Source organism: Dromaius novaehollandiae, chromosome 2, assembly GCF_036370855.1.
Source record: "Dromaius novaehollandiae isolate bDroNov1 chromosome 2, bDroNov1.hap1, whole genome shotgun sequence".
Classification (NCBI taxonomy): Eukaryota; Metazoa; Chordata; class Aves; order Casuariiformes; family Dromaiidae; genus Dromaius; species Dromaius novaehollandiae.
The window spans coordinates 53,560,947-53,583,067 of record NC_088099.1 but is presented as its reverse complement, the minus strand read 5'-3'; the positions used below and the strand labels follow the sequence as shown (position 1 = coordinate 53,583,067).

At 40.2% G+C, this 22,121-nt stretch overlaps 1 protein-coding gene across 4 annotated transcripts in view; it reads left to right on the top strand.

The window, feature by feature from the left end:
- PDE1C (phosphodiesterase 1C) overlaps positions 1-22,121 on the top strand; it is a 296,093-nt gene that overhangs the window by 111,279 nt on the left and 162,693 nt on the right. Inside the window, exon 3 of one of the 4 annotated variants that reach the window (XM_064506538.1) lies at positions 13,073-13,099. The exons of the other annotated variants lie outside the window; for them this stretch is intronic. Coding sequence (XP_064362608.1) covers positions 13,073-13,099 — 27 coding nt within the window. The remainder of the gene's footprint in view (positions 1-13,072; positions 13,100-22,121) is intronic. 4 annotated transcript variants of the gene reach the window in all.

Below are 22,121 nucleotides of genomic sequence, written 5' to 3'. Positions count from 1 at the left end.
GTGAAACTCAGCTGGCTGACCTCAGTGGACTCAGGATTTCTCTCGGAAGTCAGTAATGTCCAGGTTGGGGATCTTAGAGTTTTACTGGCCATGAGGGCTGGTGCAGAGCTCCCAGAGAGCCTTAGCTCTATCTGACTATCGAGAGGGCATTTGAAATGCTGTGCCTGTGCCAAGGAGCCTAATTCATGTCACACCAGGCTGCCCTGTCTTCTTTGAGAGGACCTCCATGCCTAGTAATTGGTCATGTTGGATGGAGATACACATGTGAGCTCAGGCGTGCAGAAGGAAAGGTTCGTCGTAATTGTTCTTGGAGACAGATGCAGGAGAGAATTTATTTATTAAGGTGCATAAAGACATGTATGATATGTTCTGTGCTTTTCTTACATATCTGTCAAGCTGTGGAGTCACTTTGTTATTAATGTGACACTTGGAATGGCTATTAGTAGGTCTGTGTCATCACTTCAGGAATGATATCTTACACTCCCGGGGACAGATACTATTCATGCACAAAACTCCTAGCCAAGTCAGAAAGTTGCACAATATCCATCTGTAGCACGAATCCCAGCTTGGCGCAAATCTCATTTCAACACCAAGATTAGCAGAAATTAAACATAAGATCTGTGCCATTTTAACAGCTAAGATTGTACAGAGCCCTTTAGCTACAGCTGTGGCACACAGGGAGTCTCTGCAGAGCTCACGGCACAAGCTGCAGTGAGCATCCAAGGGCAGAGGAGCAGAAGTAGAGCATAAACTCCCTCGCAAGGCTGAACAGTTCAGATGGTTGCTGTAAACGATGCTCACATCACACTTCCTCCTCTGCCTCCTGTGGAGCAGCTGGTTTTCTGGGATTCACTAGCAGTAAGCAGTTACTGGTTTCTGCTAAGCAAAGAGTCTGAATACACATTTAAAGTATGCTCCTATACACATATTGATGCATCAGGGACAGCTACAGTCAGACTGGAAAACGCTTTTTTAGATAAGGTTGAAAAGTGAAAGAAGAGGAAGCTGTGGGGGTTGAGGCTGGGTGGGGAGAATTGGGAGATCATATGCAAAAGAGCGTACTGACGCATAAAGAGGGTGGGGAGGAAAACCAGAGATAGCTTAAAAAGAAAAGAAGATGGAGGGAAGAATGGAGATAATCCTGTGAGTTCTCTTTCAGATCCCTACATAAAAACATTTGTTAGTTTTGTTTACTCACTTATAGCTCATGGCATAATATATGCACAAGTTATTTAGGAGTTTGAGTCATGCCGAAAATCAGGGGACAAGGCTGCCTTTAAGGGCATTTGAAAATTGTGCTCAACCTGTAGCACATTATTTGGGCCTCACTAAAATTCTAAAGGGAGACCCTGAAGGAAAGCCTACATGTTGCAAGAATACTACTGGTAATAAATACTGTACAAAACATTATTTTCATGTCAGCTCTTGAGCATGTCTTCATTTGCATGAATGAAGGTCCCTTCTTCGGGATCCTTTGCATTGTTTTTTAGAGGATGGGGAGAACTTTCTTTAGTGTCTTGGCCATGTTCTTGTAACATGGATCAAAATTCTCCTATCATTCCTATTAGCTAAGTTTGGGGATTCATCTTTCTTTTCCCTCTTTGCATCAGTGTTCCAGGTACAGGGAGCCTACAGACTTGGATGCAATATGACTTGATGTGTAAATGAAGTCATTCATGTTGTACGGAGTATGTCTCTAAGGTGCTTTGCAGTGAAAGGCTTGCCTATAAATGCTCAGTGATCTCTATAAGACCTGCTTCTGATTGGCTTGAGTGCAGTGAAGATATCTTCTCGTAAATGGAGAAGAATGAAATTCCTGAGTTATGCAAATTTGCTGAATAACTCAGAGTAAATTATCATAATGGTCCCACCCAGCCTCAAAATCTAGGAAACATCAAATTGTATGTTGAATTTCCTTCACCCTACGGAGGCAGCTCTGCTCCTCTTCTCAGCCAGAGTGCAGGGAACTTGACTCTTCACTTAAAGCAGCCAAACTTGAAGAACTAGAGTAGCTCTCACAATCGTGGCACCTGGCATGTGGAAAGGACAGCAGGGTTTGTTTATTTAAATACATCTTTATATCTGAGTCTTCTGAAGCACCCTCCCTCCCCCTGCTACTACCACCATTGCTTCAGCATCTAAATGCTTGTGAGACAGTTGGTGACAGCATGGAGTAGGGTCTAAATAACAGAAATCTCTCACAGCCTCCTCCATTCTCAGTATGTATGCTCAAAGACTGTTTGTATCCATCCGCCTGTCCGTCCCATTTCCCTCTCCCCAAATTTCCTCCCTGTGTGGCGAGCAGTTCCTCACTCCCTGCATGCAGGGCACAGGACAGCTTTTCTGAGCTGCAGACCCTGGCAGAGGGGAGTTGCAGCCTCTGTGGCTCTCATCCTCTCTCTCTTCCTTAACTCTGCCATCATGCCTAATTCAGTAGTCATTTGTGTGTTATCACACGATGTCATTCATGCCTGGGGGTGTGGGGATGGAAAGATGGGCATCTATCTACAGAAAATATCACTACTGTCATACTTAAATACTGACAATAGCATTGGAGCAGTCTGCTGGGAGTGCTGAGTACCACCGCATCGGGCAATTGCTCAGGTCAGAAACATGGAGGTTGAACACTAAGGACCCTCCATGAAATTGCTTTTTCTCTGTAAACAGACTTCTGCTGGCCATCTCAAAGGCACATCACTGCTCAGACTGCTTCCCTGTATAATGTCACTGTTACTGGAAAAAGAGTGGTGGGAAAGCCCACCATAAGAACATCAGCTGTTCATGAGAAGTTTAACTGTTGCCTTTTCCTAAGAATGACATTTAATATTTGGTCTATTAATGAGAAGGCACCATCAGGACAATAGCAGTCCTTCCCTCACTGCACAGAGTAATGTCACTTAAAGCCTTGAATCATTTTTAAAAACTATTAGCGTGCTGAAGGAGGGGGTGGCTGGGAGGTGGGGAGTGGGGACAGGGAAGTGAACCTTATTTTGGAAAGGGAACACTGCATCTTTGTGCAGCAATTTTTTCACCCCACGTTTAGGCTTGTTAAACAGTAATCTGAGTGTTTCAGTCTGTAACCCGGAGTCAGGAGAGGGCCTGGCACAAAAACATGAGATTTAAAATTCTGCGTCACACCAGCTGTCTAGTAGCAGACAGAGGGGGTGGGTTGAGTTCAGGGGGAGGAAGGATAAAGGGGGGAACAATAACAAGCAACAGTCTGATAGATTTACTAGAGCTTAGGGCAAGATGCAGATTTGTTTGGTGACTTCACGCACGTGGCTGGTCTGGTCTGATGTAATTCCAGTCCATGTTTCCTGTCTTGATATTTAATCCAGGGTATGAACAATGATCCCCCCCCTCCCCATTGCTGTGCTTGCTGTAACTAATCGCAGAGCCACCCTGCATGAAACAAACTGGACAGCTGCCTGTTTGGCTCCTGCAGAAGTCGAATATATTCATTTTACATAGTACCGCTGATAAAAATAAAGTTTTAATCTGTATGTGTTTGTTTCTTTGAGGGTCTCTGACAGCTTTTTTGCACCAGAGGAATGGGATTCGAGCTAAATAGCATTACGTGCCTTGAACGTACATGATACATAAATATTGCCACTGTGTGCTCTGCAAAATTTTTCTTTGCCTTATTCCAAAAGGGACTGTTCCCTTTTATATTCCTGGTTGATAGGACTTGTTTTCAAAAGCTGTTTTCTTAGGAAAACGAACAGGATACAACTAAAGCACGTACAGGAAAGACTGCGTATACGCTGCCTTTTCTGAGACATTGTAATGGCAAGGAAGCAGCATCCCACTTGTGGAGGTCAGTGTTGCCAAGTGAACACAATATGAAGCACATCTATATTCAGAGTAGCAGGGAAACATTCTTCCCTTCCAGCCCCTCTGAGCCCATTGTGCAGTAAGTGTCACAATCTCTTCCAGTGGGAGAGGCTACAAAATAGGCATGTTCAAGTACCACCCATCCTGTGCTTTGCAGGTCATCCCCTCTAGTTTGGAGCCAAGTGTTCCCTAAGTCATCTTGACTGGCCAGCTACAAAGTAACACTTGGTCAGACTAAATATATATATCTTTTTCAAATAGTAAGTATGCAAAGGTCATACAGTATGGTGTCTTGACAATTCTTTTTTTTTAAAGCAAAAATTGAGCACTACTGAGGACGGCTCTGTATTCTTTGCAGACTTTGAGACTTTATTTTCCTGAAAAGTACTTTCCTGTAACAGAATTTTTATGAGCATGCACACTTTTCTTAAGAAAGTGATGTGCATCAAGCACAAGAGAATTTGCTCTTTGTGAAGAAAAGCAGAATGAGCAATAGCTCATTCTTTTCAAAAGAGCTAGATCTTAAGAAACAAGCCCATTTTTTTTACTTAATATTTTTCCTCAGCTAATCCATACCAACTGCAATGGCAGGACTTTTTACATGAGGAGTGATGGAAAACTGAGTAAAATTAGAGAAAGAACTTCAAGATTTCAATAAGTATAGTGGCTCTGTACAAAATCTACATGAATGAAACCCTATTTCTGGAAGCCCTCTACAAATTTCACAGACTTTTTCTTTGGAGTTAAGATACCAACATATAAAAATTCAGGTCCAGTTTATTTCTGTATTGAATTTGCCCTTCTGATTTGGCCTTACCGACACCTCAATTAATGATGAAACTGGAGTGCTTGGCTGTTCCCGTAGGGTTCCCAGTGTTCCCTGCAGATCCCTGTACTTCAGATTGTCTTGCTGAAGCCTCCTTTAGCCCTCATACACATACAGTGTTTGATGCAAACCAACTGAGTAAACTTTGCCTTTACTTCTTTTTTTTGTCATTTGGATTGTATGTGTGTGTATAGTGCTGTGAAAAGATACATAGCGGTTACTTTCCTCTTCTGATTGAGAGTTCTGTTTTTCAAAGTTTGGGCAAGACATAGCTGCCCTTCGTTAAAATGAAGCTAAACAAAATCATGACAATTGATCATAGATCTTATTTATATCATCAGAAAAGAAAATACTTTTCATTGCTGTACCTCTCACATACCACTGTCTGAATAAAAACATTATAGCTGTATGGGGTCCTACACCAGCCTCCCAACCCAAGGTGGATAAGGGACTGCATTCACACCAACTTTGGGAGCAGAGGTCAAGCTTCAGGTTGAGTTTGTAGTGCCAAAGAGCTCAAGCCTGTCTTCATTATCTGTAGGGGCAGGTGTTGAGGACAATTCCCTCTTACCTTCTCCTATTGCCCCCTTGCTTCCTTCCCGCTCCCCGCACTTGAACCCCTGCTTTACTGGTGAATTGGTGACAAGCATTTTAGCAGTGTGGACGATCAAAGAGTTTGGGCTCAAGTGCAAGCTGAGGCCCTGAACTCTCATGAGGGAATATAGTAACAGTATAATGTTAATGTTAGTTCACTCAGATTATACCCATAACACTTACAGGCTCTGTCCACTCTTGAAGAAGTTATTTCTCACAGCTTGTGCTATTGCAGTGGTTTTTCTATAACAAGAATTTTAAGAAATTGCCTCTTCAGTTATACTTCATGTAGGCTTGATAAACACATTAGAACCAAAATAACTGAATGGGATATTGGTTGATAAACCACAAGTAGGAGCGCTATCTTTGCGAAAGATTACCGAGAAGCAGAGGCCATGCAAGAGACATCCATTGAGCCTTGGTATGACATACAAGTTACAGTCCCTTTTGGAGGTGAAGTTGCACATTTCTCGAAATACCTGTTTGCCTTGTTGTTTAGAAAACTTAGTAGCTACAGTGATGAAAGCCACTGGCCAGCCAGTTAAACTAAAATTTATTGAAATAGTATTTTCCTTGTACAAAAGCAGTGAGGATTTTTTCTGACCTTGAGTTATTTTCATGCAGTTTGAGAAAAGTATGTTGAGCACAGGCTTCATCTCTACTTTGTACCAGTACCTCTTGTTTCCAAGATTTCACACATTTTTCTTCTCTGATTCATTTTGGTTGTAAATTTGTTGACCTTCTGTGCTGTCTTGTCTGTCTCTGCTGAAATCACTATGCCTGCTTCAAGTGTTGAACATTTCACGTCTTTGCGTACCTGTACCACAAGTGCCCGTGCTTCAGAGCACGCAGACTGTAATAATCTACTCAGAGTGAGAAAAATAACTGCATCATCATCTCATGATATCACTAGGTCCCATGCAGTTCAGGGTCCAATTTAAAGCAAGTCTTCTTGTTTTTAGAATCTCACATAAACTCTCACATTTTAAGTACCATCTGAAATCTGTTCTTTTTTCCTCACTCACTTTTTAGTATTTTTTCTCTCCTGTTGTCATTAGTCTCTGTGATTGTATTGTTTTTAACTTAGCACAGTATTTTGATAAGCAGCCTGTGTAGAAGAGACAATAAACTACATTTGTTGTTAACTTGAGAGAGAGTAAAGCAAGAAACCTGCTCTTCCTGTTTCAGTTAATGAACTGAAAAACAAATAGCAGTTGATGGTATCCTACTCTTCAAAGTCTGGCAATAGCAATATATTTTTGAGTTCTGGTCAGTGCTCCCACAGGATCTTGAAATTTGATAGATGCCATCCCATAGTCTGTGCTGTAGGATTTGATGTTTGTGAATTGATTTATACATGGTTATTAATGTAGGCTTTGGTAACGTAATGTAAATGCATCACTAATGCTGCAATGGTGACAATTAATTGATATGCTCTGCATGAATCACAACACTGAGCTGCTGGCAGAGAAGATTCCCAATTTAAGTGATCCCATTAGTTTGAAGAACTAGCTTTGTCTGAACAGCCTGGTCTCCTCTCCCTGAAGAGCAATGCATGGGGTCATGGTGCCCACCCAAGCTACAGACTGATATGCCAGCATGATATGACCAGGGAGGGCACCTGCACTTGGGAGCTTTTAATCCTGCTGCTTGGATGTGGCCACCCAGAGAAAATCTGGGGGAATCTGCATTAATAAATTAGAAGGGTTTGGGGACCGAAGCAATAAATGTGCATCGTAGTCTGCTCTCATAGAAAACAGAAGGGCAGGGATATCAGATAAAACTGTTGATTTACCTACGGGTAAGAGAAGAGCAGGAAGAACCTTCTAGATTTGACCTGTAGAGAGACTTGTTTCTCTTTTACCAGATTTCATTGCTTATCTCACTGTTTTGCTAAAATATGAAATAGGTTTATAGCACTTACTCTAACCTGAGATGCCCAGATCTGCCAGGAAAGAGGAAAAAAAAAAAGAGCCTATCAGAACTTTTGTATTATGGAGTGGATGTTTCAATATGGTCATTTTGCTTTATCTCTCTGTTTCTGAATGAGCTGGTCAGAGAAGCCTTCCAGAGGAGCAAAGATGAGCAGCCCTGGCTCACCTGAGCTAAGAACATGGTGGGACTCTAACATTATAGGGATGTTGTTGGGTGCTTTTGTTAATGGAGTGGGTCCATTGACAAAATGAGTGCCAAGCTCCCACTCATATCTTAAACATCCTAATTCTAAAGCTTCTACATGTAGCAGAGGAACAGTCCCTCCTTCCCCTCAAAGAGAGAATAACTCTAATTATTTGCAAGTGCAACCATTTCCATTTTCTTTAAAGTTTGTGGTTCTCCTGAAGAAGTAGCTTTGTAAAATGTTCCCCCGCAGACAACAGCTTTCCTTTCTCTGCCTGTCGCTCCCATCAGCTCTCCTGATGTCAGTGACGAAAATCAGGGTCCTGGCAAGCAAGCTTGAGCGAAGCTCCCTGCATCAGCTGGAGAAGTTAATGCCCCTGGCAGTTACTTTTGCCTCTCTGCTTCCACCACGGAACAGGCAATAAGGAGCGTGCCTCAGCTGCAGCAGTACAAAACTTTGCTTAAAGCCACCGTCACTGGCAGTTTAAGCCAAAATGCTGACCTTTGCACTGAAGCGGTGAGTGCCCAGGGACACACTTGCATCCCTTGGTTGTGCTGCAAGGGCACTGACCTGCAGCAGGGGCTGTGTACAAGACAGCTGGGGGCAATATCTTCTTAAACTGCTGTAGCACATTTACTTTAGCTAGCCTCTCAGTTCCCTGAACCGTTTTTGCCTTCTTTTCCTAAGGAGTGCAGAACCAGTGTAAAACCCACTGCTGTGTTACGTTTGGGCTTGTGCATGGTACAAACTGAAGATCCCAGGCTGCTGACTTTCAAGGACTTTATAAGATATACTTGGCTTGCTAAACTGCTTTAACTAACCGTGTGTGCCCTCCGAACCAATTACAATGGCCAAGCAAAACAAAATGGGTTAGCTTAAGCCACCAGGAGTGCTGAATCTGACCTTCAGCCAGAAGGTTGCTTGAGCTGTTTGACCACTGCAACAAGCTAAGGATGTGCTTGCAGCCTCTTGATGCTTCTTCATTAAGGAATGCTAACTCACCAAAAAGTGTCACCTGCACTTAGCCTGTGTGTACCTCAACTTCTGAGCAGCAGTCCATGAGTTAGTGGCCAAATGCTGATATCTGTCCCACTGAAGATTATGGCCGAGGACAGGTATTGTCCATTAGTCTCTAGTAGAGATGTGTAAGGAGAGTGTAAAGCTGCTTAACTCTTAGATTTCAGCATAAATTTCCCAGAGTGAAGTTAGGCAAGAAGTCTTCTATCACTTTGGCAGCACCCACAGTTTTACTCTGTATACTGAGGAGATGCCGTTAGTGTGAAACCCTGTGGAATAAATACGGAATAACACCATTTTAACCAAGTCACTATTCTGAGTAAAAACTAAGTGATTTAGATAATTCTTTGGAGGCTGTGTAGGAGTGAAAGAGCAATTCACTTAGCTAGTTGATATTCTGGGTTGTGTGATTATGGGGCAAAAACAGAACAGTTGGCAGAGTTGCTTAAATCCCCCAACCCCTTCACCCTTGCTCCTCTCCATACCTACTCAGTCACTAACTCACTCACCTTCTCTCAGTGGAATAATGCCTGAGAATACGCTTGTTGGATTCAAACACACTCCTTGGGGGTTTGTAGCAAATTCTTATCTCTGGGCTTTGAGGTGCACTGGAAGTGTGTGGGCTTTTTGGAACTGGGTAAAAGTAGCATTACTTGGGTTCCAGTTATGCCGTATTGTGACAAATTTATGTACGAAACCACATTTAGATAAAGCCTCAACCCTGAGGGGCTAACAAACCAACTGAAAAGGGGTCTGAAGGGGAAACACTGGAAAAAAAGTGATTTGCTTAAAGATACATCAGAACTAAATCATAGAGGTAGGAACATAATCTTGGGAAAAGATACTTGGGCCCTAAAGAAGTTGGCAGGCATCAAAACACAGTAAGAGATTCCACATGTCTGTTTATTTCCATGGGAGCTGGGTGCCTGTATAGGTTTAGCTATCTACACCTTGTTAGCATAGCTCTCATTCCTAGTTTTGTGTCTGGCCATTGCATTTTATTGTTTCTCCGATAGCAGAGAGGATTCATTCATTTCCAGAAAAGACTGTACAGAAATAGTCAGCTTAACTATCTTACTGATTTTTGTCTCATTTGTTTCAGAAGTTATGTCTTACCCACCACTTTGTTTGCTTTTCCTTATTGCAAACTATACACTTTAAAAACATTTACTAAGGTTATTTTCATTAGGCTCCAAAACAGCCATCTTTTACCACAACTGATTCTGACTTCATACTAGACTTGTGTGGGTGTAATTGCATTAACTTCAGTGGAGTTATTTCTAGTTTACACTAGTAATATAGGGCCTACCTAGTGTGAGTCACCTGTTAATTCTATTCAGCATAACCCCCCCCCAACTTCTAATTTTTTTTAATGTAAGTTAAATGTAGACCAATGAGTAATAAGTTTCACAACAGGTAACACAAGTCAAATAGATGCTGTAGTTCTCACATGGCACATGTACAGCAGGAGAAGAAACTGCACTTACTTACACAGATCTGGTAGTATCCATAAGCCTCTTGCAGGCATCAGCACTGGGAGCCCATAAGAAGGGGAAGTGTAACACTACCTCCATTAGCTTGCTATCATTCTTTCCTTCTTTCAGTTTGATTTTGTTGTCAGAAAAGGATATTTCCTTGAGCTTGACCAGAAGAACTGCCTGCTTCCAGGTTTGTCCCTGAACAAAAGACAATTTAGCAACCAGTCCTCCCTGCCCAGATTCCTCCTCTAGAGGAGAACCACAATAGCTTGCCCTAAACCTTTTCCAAAAATCTCTCCACAAAATCCTAGGAAAACAAAATAACTGCACAGAGTATTGCTGTTTGCTGACCCTCTCTGTTTGCTCCAACCAGTTTCCTCTTGTTAATTCACATATAGCTGCTGATTATAGCCAACCATCAATTCTGGCTGTGATTTTAAAAGAGGCAGCTTCTAATTTCATTGCTTGTAATAATCTCATTTAATTGAAGGTAGGTGCAGTTGCTGGTCTGCAAGCTTAAAACAGGTGGATATCCACATTGTCTGATTTTCTAAAAGCAAATTAAAGGCTATGTTTGGAAACAGCTTTATATTGTCAGCTACTTTTTACAGTTTTGGTGAGTAGCATTGTCAGACTTTATTTTTGCAATGCTGAAAGTACAGGAATACAGTAAATTTGTTGCTAGCATTAAGAAGCAATATGGATGCAGCTGCTAATAGCATGTTTTTAAAGCAGGTGCATGCAGTAGTGATATTGAGTCTATAAACAAGCTTCTTCAGCTGTAACATACAAATTCAGTGCACACAAACACAACTGCTAACTCTGTATATGTATACCTTTACTGTAATTGGACTGCAGGTGTGGAAACAATAAACAACAATAATAAAAATGTATATATTTTTCTTAAAACTCCTGTGATGAGGCAAATGTCCTTTTCCTAGTATTGTCATCTGTGACAATACAGTTTTCTAAGGCAGTAAAAATGTTCTTGAATAAAAGGGGTGTTAAAGGTGTAACTGACCAGAAACATGATGTTATTACTAAAATGCAAAGAGCAGCCTAAGGTTGGGTCAGCTCTTTAGAATATATGACAAAATTTGAACTAATCAGGAGTTTATGAAATATATTTTTGCTGGAATGTGAAGCTTGACTGAAAGAGAAACACTTTACAAAATCATATGAAAGTCACTGAAATTTCTTACTTGACCAATAAAGGGAAAAATAGTTCTGACAATATTAAAACACATCATTAAACACTTCTGGAGGAAAGAAGTAACTCATAAATAACTTCATCTGAATTTTTAAACACTCATGTTGTACTTATATAGAAAAAAATAAAAATTTTAATGCAAAAAATTTCAATTTCTTATGCATAAAATATGTCAACCTGGATTAAGGTGGGTGGGTGGTTAGGCAGGTTTTTTCAACATTTTTTTCTTTTTGCAAGAAAGTTTAGTGAAGTTCTGTTTTTGCCAGAACTTCTGAATCTAAATCTCTGCAAAATGGAATTTCTATTCTTCACCCTTTTGTTACTGAACAGAAAAATTCTCTTAGAATGAGATATGTCCAAATGGACTGTCATTGTATTTGTCAGTATCATGAATGTCAGTAAGCTGGAATCTTGATACTGCTATGACTATTTACTCTTTTACTCATTTGCATCTGTTCAAGTTTAAATAAGCAATTCTTCACACAGTAAAGTGTAAATGAAATACTTCTGAATCATTCTAAAGTTAATATCTTGGACTTTTATGATTCTAACATGGTCAGTATACAGAAACTGGTACAAGCGTGAGTACAATTTCTAAAGGTAATATCAGATTAAACATTTGACAGCCAGGATACATTATTCATGCTTCTTATTAAGAATAAAATGGCACTTCAGTCTTTTTCACCATGTTTTTTCTCATTTTTATTGTTTGGTGTCAGACAATACCCCTTCTCTGGGTATTTTGGGCCTATCTGACGTAGCCACAATTTTCCATTTGCAGTAGCATCAAAGATGAAAAAGCAGAAGTCAAAGTTTATAGCAGTACATCTGTTCTAATGACATTACCTATACATCTGAAAAACGGGGACCATTTGTTAGCATTAGGCTCAACAACAGGACGTTGGTCTTGCAGTCCTCATCACAGTCTACAGTGAGACTTATTCCCGTCAGTACTTGTTAAGGTTTGAGATTGTTAGTTTTACTTTGCAATACGATGGCACTGTTGGGCTCAATCAGAATTAATGCCCCATTTTGCCTGGCATTGTGCAAAGCCATTGCAAGACAAGACTGTCATAGAATAAAGAGCTCATTGTCAAAATACACACAAACACACCTCTGTAGCTAACTATATGGCTGTATAGCCATGTAAGTGACTATATGGCCAGACTCATGATTACCGCCTTACTCTGAGTGTTGACAGCTTTGTGCCATTACCTGCTGTAGAGGACAAAATCCACTATGCTAACAAGAGAAAGAGATTTACAGCTCTTGCAAAAATTAATATAGTGGAAGGCTTGGATCCTTGGGCTAGGGAGGTCAAGAGGTACTGTCAGTGTGCTTATCTGCTCTTTTGATTGCTAGTCCTAGGGTTAGGTCAGTGGAGTCCTGAGATATGTGCACTGCACTGAACTGAGGCTCTGTGGTCTGGCATCTGGGATTTGGCTGAGCAGGGCACCACTCTTGCCAGGATCTAGGCTTTCTTTGTAGAGGAAGGCTGCTGTAAAACCGCTGGGGCTGCCACTGGGGGTTTTGCACTGAGTGGTCACAGCCACAGTGACCAGATGTGCCCATGACCACCACTATCTCTTAGAGGACTCTTCAAAAAAAGGGCCCTAGTTTTCTGCTGGAGGGGGACATAAAACCCTACATCCCAGCTCTAGAAGTAGGTTCCTGCCTTCCTGTTAAAGGACTTTTAGAGTATTAACTCATTTTCTTTTAGTTACTACCCACCCTGTCTTACATGAAAAAGGCAAGATGTACAGAGAGTTTCTTAAGCTGCACATAGGCAAACACACTCCTCTTCCTGCTGAAGGCAGTGGCAACAGCCACTGAGGTTAGCAGAAGGGAATGGCTGTGCCAGGTCTGGGACAGTCTCATGGCACAAGTCACTATGTCTTAGACTTCACTTAATCACTCCTGATTTCTGATCTTCTCATTTTCTTGTCCTTACCTTAGCCTTCTTATCTCAGTTGTATTTTGTTCTTTTCCTGCAGGAGAAAATACAAGAAAACTTCACAGAGGTAAGAGTAAATCGCAGAGGACTGGAAGGTATTTGTGAGTCGTCTGTCTCTTTTTGTTAGGGGGTTTGAAGGAGGATTTTCCTGTTACCAGACTGATTTTGTTCCCTGGGAAATGCCATTCTACTGACTGTTACCCACTTTGAAGGTCCATCTTGCACTATTGCTCCAAATTCCCACTGATGTTAGTGGCAGTGCTCCCTGAGTAAGGATAGAAATATTTGTCCTTGAAGGTCAAACACTGATAAACGTCACTCTGTTCCTTCTGCAAGATCTACTGGTTCTAACTCTTATTACTTACTCATGCTGTAATAAAAAATGGATTGTGGGCTTTCAGTGTTGCTGGATACAACAGTATCCCACAGTGCTGGCAGGATAGACTATGCGTGTGCTTGTGTGTCATGGCCACAAGAGGCTGAAGTATGGTGGCTCAAGCCACTGATGAAGTGTGTTTGAGCTTTGACAGTTCAGTGGAAAATGCTGATGTGGAGATTTCCATGTTGAACTGTGCAGGCAGGCACTTTGCGAGACACTAAAACAGGGAGAAGGTAAATATATGCTTTTGGTTTTGTTCCTAAATGTGGAGCCTACACTGTAACTCTGCAGCTCTACTTTTTTCCTCATTTCACTTGCTTTCACCTTGATTGTTAATTAACTATGACAGTGTCTGTGACCAGAGCTGGTGAGTTGCTGCAAGATTTGTTTTTGGGCTAAGATGGTTTCTAGGATGGATGTCCACTATGTCTGTGTCCTGTACTGTTTGCATGGTCCCAAGTACTGTGTCTTGTTTGGGTGTGTTTTCTGCACTCATAGCTACAGTCAGGCAGGTTTATGTTCAGAATTTCTTCTATATAGTGGAGGTTTGATAAGCTTCAGAAGAGACATGATGTTAAAAGCTCCTGCAAGCCCAATAAACAGCTGTATCAACTTTATACCGAAATGTAAATGTCTCAGAAATGATGATGCACTTAAACTTACCGCAACAGGGGTAAGCTCGTGTCCCTTCTGATTTGGAATTTTTTGTTTAATCTCTTCATGCTTGGTCTGTGCTTTGTGTCTAATGCTACTGTCTGTGCCTGCTGTTCCGCTGATGGGATTGGTGCTTGCGACCGCTGGGCAGACATCCTCTGTGGCTGTGTGTTGTGAAACAACTGGCATTAGCTCTGTGCAGGCAAGAGGTCACTCCAGGAACCTGTGCAGAGCAATTGCAGAGCAGCTAGGAATGCTAACCTCGCTCTGCAGGTGCTGGCAGGCAACCAGGGGACTGTGCACAGCAGCAAGGTGGTTGCTGTGCCTGGGAACTGCGCTTTGCATGCGTGGAGGGCAAATCAGTTGGCTAGTGAGCTTCTGAGTTGAATTTGCCACCTGCTGTGTGCTTGAGGTATAACACCTGAAAGGGAAACCACATATTGCCATCTGATGCAGAAGTGTCAGGTGCTAATGCATCTCCAGGAAAAGGATGTGGCAGGACAGCAGTTCATTTAAAGGCTTTTTAAAAGTTGCATCTCTCTATTGAATTAGTCATTCTGAAAATATACATAAAGTGATTATTCGGCATGAGTCTTGGCCTTCATTTCCCACATTCATCTACTGTGGAGTCTTCTCGTCTTCCTTTGTTACATTTTTCAAAAATTACCTCTGTGGTTTTTATGTCACCAAGCTTGGGAGGGTGACTGGCAGCCAAACTGAAAAGGTCTTTTGTTTACTTTTGCATCTTCATCCTCTGTTTTGGGGGTATTATTAGTAGTCACATAAGAATGTATGTGGGATAGCAAGCAGCACTTAACTATGCAGGGAAACATTGCTGTTGTCTGTACCTGTAGTATAAGGAAAGAGTTTCCTTTGAGTCAAGATCTGTTGAAAAGGAAAAAGAGATATGTGCAAGAAAATTTGAAGAGAAAGAGTGTCAGAGTAAACTCTGAGGCAAACTAAAATTGTAATTGGAAATGACAGACACTGACTCTTGCATTGATCATAGTGTTAACTGAGTTGACTCAAATACCTTTGTAACTGTAATATACTGATATGATTTTCCTCATAAAGTTGGAAGTTTCACAGCTGTCTAGGCAACTGTAATTTCATTAGTCCCAACCTAGTAATTGCATCTAAACCACTGAACTGTGATGTAAATTAATCACAGCAATACTAGAGAAGCAGGATAGTTAATCAGAGCTTGGGTCATCTATCATTTTCCCATCTAGTTCACTGGGGGTAAGTGAATAGTAGATAGCTTATTAAATAGTAACTGGAGATGTACAGCATGAGAGAGAGCTAACCAGGAAACTGAAGTACACTTGAACTTTCAGGTCCTGAGTTGTTTTTGCTTCTTCTGCTTCCTGTGAGACCTATGTCACATCTGGGTTCGCTGTTGAAAGACACCTCAAGACACCCAGTTGTGGGGGTGCCTGGCCCTGTGAGTGCCCATGTTTCCTTGGGAGATGCTCAGCACCTTCAGTTGCCTGGGAGATTAAAAGGGAAAAGAGCCTTTCAAGTAGCCCTTGGCAATCGCCTCCTAAATTAGGTTCAGCTGCTTGGGTGAAATTCCTCCGGTACAGTCAGTTTAGCACTTCTCAGGACTCGCTGAGCTCCTATTTATCTTCTCAAAATTTATGAAGTGAATAACCTTTGTGTTGGCTTACACTGCACACATTTTTCTCTGTTACAATTCACAGTAATGCATTTTTACTCAGCTAGTAACATAGAGCTGCATGTATTGCCATTCTGGTTTAATTGCATGTTGGTTAATTGTACTGTTTAATTTTCTATTAAGATGCCAATGTCTCTTTTACTGAGAATTCATTTTATATAAAAGTTAAATAACAAGAGTTCTGATATTTTATCCATCTATCAGTTTTTCCCCTCCCAAAATACCTGTTAGTGCAGTACCTTAAGTACAAAATAGAAAACGCAATGTAACTAAACGGCTTTTGAAATATGGCTGTGACAGGAAAAGAAGCATCATAATAGGCCATGCAAAATACTAATGTAATTTCTTTAAAAAAGAACTCACTAATTAAAAAAAGGTAGGCTTCTGATAGAAACCACATGGCCCAAACAGCAAGCCTTCACTAATTTTCATAAGGATTTTGTGGTTGTTTCTTCTGCTGACACTTCAGCTAATCAGGCAGGAAGCACATACACAGAGGTGTTCCTTTCCATCCTTTTCCCTCCTCCTTTTCCCTGTTTTTTCTCCTCTGTGTCTGTGCTTCTCAGTTCCAGTTTGCTCCAGCATTTAGTTGTACAGTCTTGGGGAAAATGTGAATGTTAACATGTCCTTCCTTAAAAACATAAGTGATGTATTCATGTCAGTGTGTAGTACAAGAAGTGAAACCATTAAAGAAGCATATACATGCTCAAATGGCATTACACATAAATGGAAAAGATGTGTTTTTTCCAATTTTAGCTGATAATCATCTTTAGGGTTACTCATACCCATACTACTTTAGATGAAAATAATCCACCTTCTCTTCTGAGTTATTCCAAAATGAAGGTAAACTTCTAGCCTTCTGAGGTCTGATGCTAGGTAATTGTTAAGTTATGCATCTACTCAGGACCAGATCCTATAGTTTTATCATGTAAGTAAAGCTCAGTGTGCTCTGGACTAATCTTCTGCTTTAGCACTGTTAGGACCTTCTAAAAAGATCTTTATTTGAATGAAGCATCGACACTGTCTGAAAGCTGATTGTCAGAGCAGAGGCAGTTGTATACGGTCATAGTTGACATTGTCATTGATACAAAATCAAAGAATAATTTAGATTGGAAGGGACCTCCAGGGGTCATCTATTCCAGCTCCCAATACTTTAGAATATCATTGTGGTCTTGATTAACTCTTGGCATTCATCATTTTACTTAATTTGACAATATGTTTAGTTCTATAGTACTTTCTTCTGGTACTATTTCATTTCCATAGCTTATCTATTGACCTTGCAAGGTTATCATAATTACAAATAATAAAAATAGCCTTAATTCCTTAAGCTCTGCAAGTAATTATAATGCTGCTTAGCTCTGGTTTTTCTTTATATATAGTATCTGAGCAACTTTGTCAATATAGGATGCATTGAAGGTTGATACCCTAATCAGTAACACACACGTGCTCCAAAAGTTCTTTGTGAAACATGATCTTTTGGGTGCTAAGACCTCCTCAGCTCCCTGTAGCTTCTTGGAACCCGCAGTCCTTGTGGAGTCTTGGAACTCTGTATTTCAGGGGAACTGGGGTTAAATTTTCAGTTTAAGACTGCTCAGGTAGTGCAAAAAAAGACCTGTTAACTTATCTGTATAATATAGATGGAGCAGGTTCTGTTACCTTTAGTTAAATTTAATGAATACTTCATTTCAGTAAAAAAGTTATTGATTCATTGAGTGCTATGTATTCAGTGCACTGAAAAATCACAGGTGCTTTGAGAAAAAATGGAACATGAAAGTAAAGCTCATAACATAATTAATCTATACATGACGGGGCCAAATTAAAGCAGCATTGGCAACCTTAACTTGGTATTTCCTAGCTTTCTGAGTGCTTGACTTTGCAACCTGAGTAATCTTCTAATATAATTTAAGTGCAATCAGAAACTGGCAGCATTACACAGCTCTGCAAAAGAGGCTGCAGTTCAAGTTAACAAAGCTATATGGAGTTTATGTTTTAATATTAGAAGAAGAAGAAGTTTATATTACTTGGCGTGTGCAGGGAAGAAAAGAGGAAACCTACCCTCTCGAAAATCCTAGCTTTCATTACCCTAACATTTTCTGTAAGAGGAAAACTTTGGAAATGACTGAAGTTTTTACCTACCTTTATGCTTTCTATCCTTGTTCCTATTTCTCTCTGTTTACTAGAGTTGGAAGAGGTAGTGAAATTGGACTTCATGCGTATTTATGCATTTCTGATCTGCTCTTGAAATTCTGTTTGGTTTTCCTACTCAAAATGAAGCAGCCATTACTTAATATGATGGCTCTGATAGAGGAACAGATTATTTTTGAAAGCCTGAGATGAATAATGGGTCATACCTTCTTTATTTAGAGCAAGAATAAATTAAAAATAATTTTGAAACATGATTAAATAGTGACAAAATCTTTCTTGATGATACGCATTGCTATTATTTTATTAACATTTATTTCTTCCATATCTTATATTATGTGTGCTGAATAATTATCAATAAAATGCAAGCTTTTAGCAATTAATGACTATTACAGTATTGAATGAGCATAATTTTTCCAGTTGATTAAAATATACAAGATGTTTTTGGTTATGCAGAATTTGTTTTAACAATAACACATTTGCATACTAAGGAGTGGACTCTAGCATATTGAAAAATGGAAAATGTAGCTTATGTCTACTCAAATACTATGACAACAGGTGTCCTTAACTATAAAAAGAACTTTATTGAGGTTTTTCCATGCTCGTGTTTAGGTGAAATTCAGACACAAACTTCAGTATCATTTCAGCAAAACTGACAAAACACTTAAGCTTTTGCACTGGTCATCTGGCCACATATGACACACTCATTTTCAAAAGATAATCGTGATGTCATCCAGATTCAGGTTTTACAGACACTATACAGATATGTTTCAAGATTTTGGGTCACATTTTTGCTGGACTCTGGAAATATGTATATGCCACTCTTACAATAGCTGAAAGAAAATCAGGCTATCTGTTTGTATCAATTTGTTAGAAGTTATTTGCAATCCCTCTCCTAAATTTGCAAGATTTATTCTCTTTTTTTTTTGCTAGAGTGAAAGTGCAACTTATGTTCAAAAATTATGGACTTTGATAAAGACAAACTGGTATCAAACATTTTTTGGTATCAAATGCTCAAACCAAAATAGACTGAGAAGTATAGATGCCTTTTTTTTTTTTTTTTTTTTTTTTTTTAAACTCTAAGTGTCTGCCAAGTTGTCCTGATCAAATATTGGGGAGAGGGCACAGTGGAAGCGATCTTGTGCCTTCTGTTCCTTTTCTAGGCATTTGGAGATACACTATCACCTTTCTTCTGGTGTTTTGGCACTTCTGTTTCTACTGGCTAGAACCAAACAAAATAGTGTGTGTATGAAACTGGAAAGTTGCATAGGAGGAGAGTAAACTTCTTCCCATTGGGTCAGTTTGGCTTTTTCCAACACCGTCTGTTGCTCTTCACACTGACTTTTATTTTTAGCTGAATCTGAGTGGCTTGCTTTATTCTTGGCTTTTGCAGTTTTCCTTCCTTACATGTGTGGAGTATAATTCTACTTTTGGGTGAACTGCTGCAGGAAGTGTTCATTTCCATTTTAGCTGATCTCAGATCCCTTACTGAAGCATGTTTGGAGAATTAGATTAGGGTGTGGTGAGGGGGATGTAAGAGAGAGTTCTTCTCCCATGATTTACACATAATTTGTACAAGAAGGATAATAAAACTTGATGAAGAATTCAGTTAAGTCCTATATTATTAGACATGATCTTCTTCCTGTAAAATACCATTAATTGTTTTGCCCCCAAGAAATTAATTACTCAGATTTGCTGAATGCAACCCAGTTAAACCTCCTTTGTGAAAATGACATTAGTTTTGGTGGTCATGCTGGTAGGATAAGAGGGAGAAAGCTAGGAGGGTTGCTACTGATGCAGTCCATCTATGGATAAATTGAGGCTTCACTTCCCAAGTCCGGATGGTAAGAGCTTACACCACTAATTGGGGCTGATGGAGCCTGGCATCATAGCTGTTAGCAAAGGCAGAGGTTGCTCTGTAGAACCTCTTCTTTTGTCCTTTGTTTATGTCTTTTTTGCACTGTAATTTATTAGTAACCTCTTTATGTTCACAGTAGATCTGCATTAGTATCTGAAAAATATTTCTGCTTTTATTTCCTGAAAAACAATATCCTCCAAAGTATTTTCTTCTTGTTAACACATTTGTCTCTGATCTTTTCTTCCCCAGCCACCATTTTCCATTCCTTTGTTCCTCCTCATCCCTCTTTTCTAACTGTATGTAAATTGTTCTTATCCACAGCTGAAAGACAAGCATTAGTCTTTAACCTCTGTATCCCACAGCTTTCCTATTTACACACACTACACACAAAAGCACAGAGTCTGCTGGCTGTCAGAAAGCTTTCCCTGTAAAGGAAAACTCAAGAAATCAGTTCAAAGCAATAACATTTGGGATTCCACTGATACTCACTGCTCTTGGACTGTAGCACTTTGCCCTTCAGCTGAGTATCCAGAAGTTCCTGGGGAATGAAACACCACAAAAAAGAAAGAAAACAAACTGACTGAAATGGGTTTTTTTGACTGAATGATGATTTGCATCTTGTCAAGCCAATAGTCCCAACAGCTAATGAGTGGATTCCTCTGGACCAGTGGTCTTGAAATAGCGGATACCTAGTCCACTGATTTTTCCTATTAAACATTTATATTGTATGAGCTGCAGCAACTTCTAGGCAATTTTCAGTATGCTGGGTAATTACAAAAAGCTGGTCGTTTAAATTATCCTAAAATGGAGCATTTCCATGACTAATTGAAAACCCCTATGTCTTTGCTGTGTCTCAAATTCAATTTGAATTGATAATGAGTCATTTTAATCCCTCTCTTTGATTTAGCGGTCAGAATGAAGGACAACATTTTGGGAGGGGGGAGGGGGAAGAAAGAAAGAGAGAAAAAAATGTTAGTGACTGACATTATTTTGGCGGTTAATGTGGGAATGAGCTTTTACTTAGGGAGCTTCTCTGAGAGTGGGCAAAATAATTGAAGTCCTCTTTAAGCTTCCAGCCTTCAAAATCTCTCACTTCCTAAATGTGTGTCTCCCTTTGAAGCGATGGAGAGGGAATCCTAAAGCATTTTGTTAAAACTCATCAAAATCAAGGAGTGAGGCATCCTTGCTGAGATCGGCTATCTCCCTGCAGCGTGGTAATACTTCTCAAGAGAAATTTCTCACTTTTAATATGTATTACATTGTAGCTTACTAACAAGTCTTATGAAATTTGGGGAAGCTATAAACTCTCTTTCCTCACTGCCACACCAGAGAGTCTTTCAGTTCCATTTCAACTGCTTAAACTCTATGTTTGCATTAGCAAATTCTCGATAGGCTATCCAAGAATTAAGAATAAATTTTTCCCAACCAATGCGTTTCGTTTGCCCTGTGGGAATGCCTACTTGAAGCTGTTAACTTGGGTATGGTATTTTACTTTAACTCTGTGACAGGTGAAGAGGTCCTCCAGATCTTTATGCCATATCTGTGTGGGCACCACACTCTCTTTGGGCCACAGGGTTTATCACACGTTAAGGCAAAAACATTTACAAGAGTCTCTTGCTAAAATGCTGGTAGCTCCTTACTGAGCACCATGCACAGGGGAGCAGGGCTAGTAATGCATTTTGACAGGTTGGCTTCCGAGTGTTAATGCTGCAAATGGAAAATAAGCCGTATGTAGAAAAGGACTTGGGCTTGCTTTGTGCGTGCATTAGTTTAAAAAGGAATCACACATTAGTATAGCCAGTACATGTTATTCACTGTGCTTCCTGACTGTATGTTCAGTCAAATTACTCATTGAGCACCACCATGAAAAACATTAAGAAGTAGTTTACTGTAGGTTTTTGCTGGCATCTCTCCTTCCATCAATCCTGTCCATCTACTGATGAGTCAGAAGAGATGTAGACTATGTTATAGAATTTCATGCATACTTTTCCAGGGTTTGAATTAATGTTATGGTCCTGTGGTTGATGTTGTTAGACTGACATCATGCAGAAGACCAGTTATTCCCTTTGCAGGGAGCAGATTCTCAAGTAGAAACATCCAGTTGTTCTTTTGTGCTTAACTGCATGTACTATGCTTCACAAGGGCTTCTTGAAAATATCTGATGTATTTATAGTGTGGATTTGTTGTTTGCCCATACTCAGCAATACTAATGTGTCCAGTTGCACAGATTTCTGAGTGGGTACACATACAACAGGCATATTAGATGCATCATGTTTAATAAAATTGATCCCAAGCACTTAGGAGTAGAGTTTGGCGTGACCATCTGCAAAGATTGCTTTTTTCCTTTCCAGCCAGCCTTTGGGAACTCTTACAGTAGA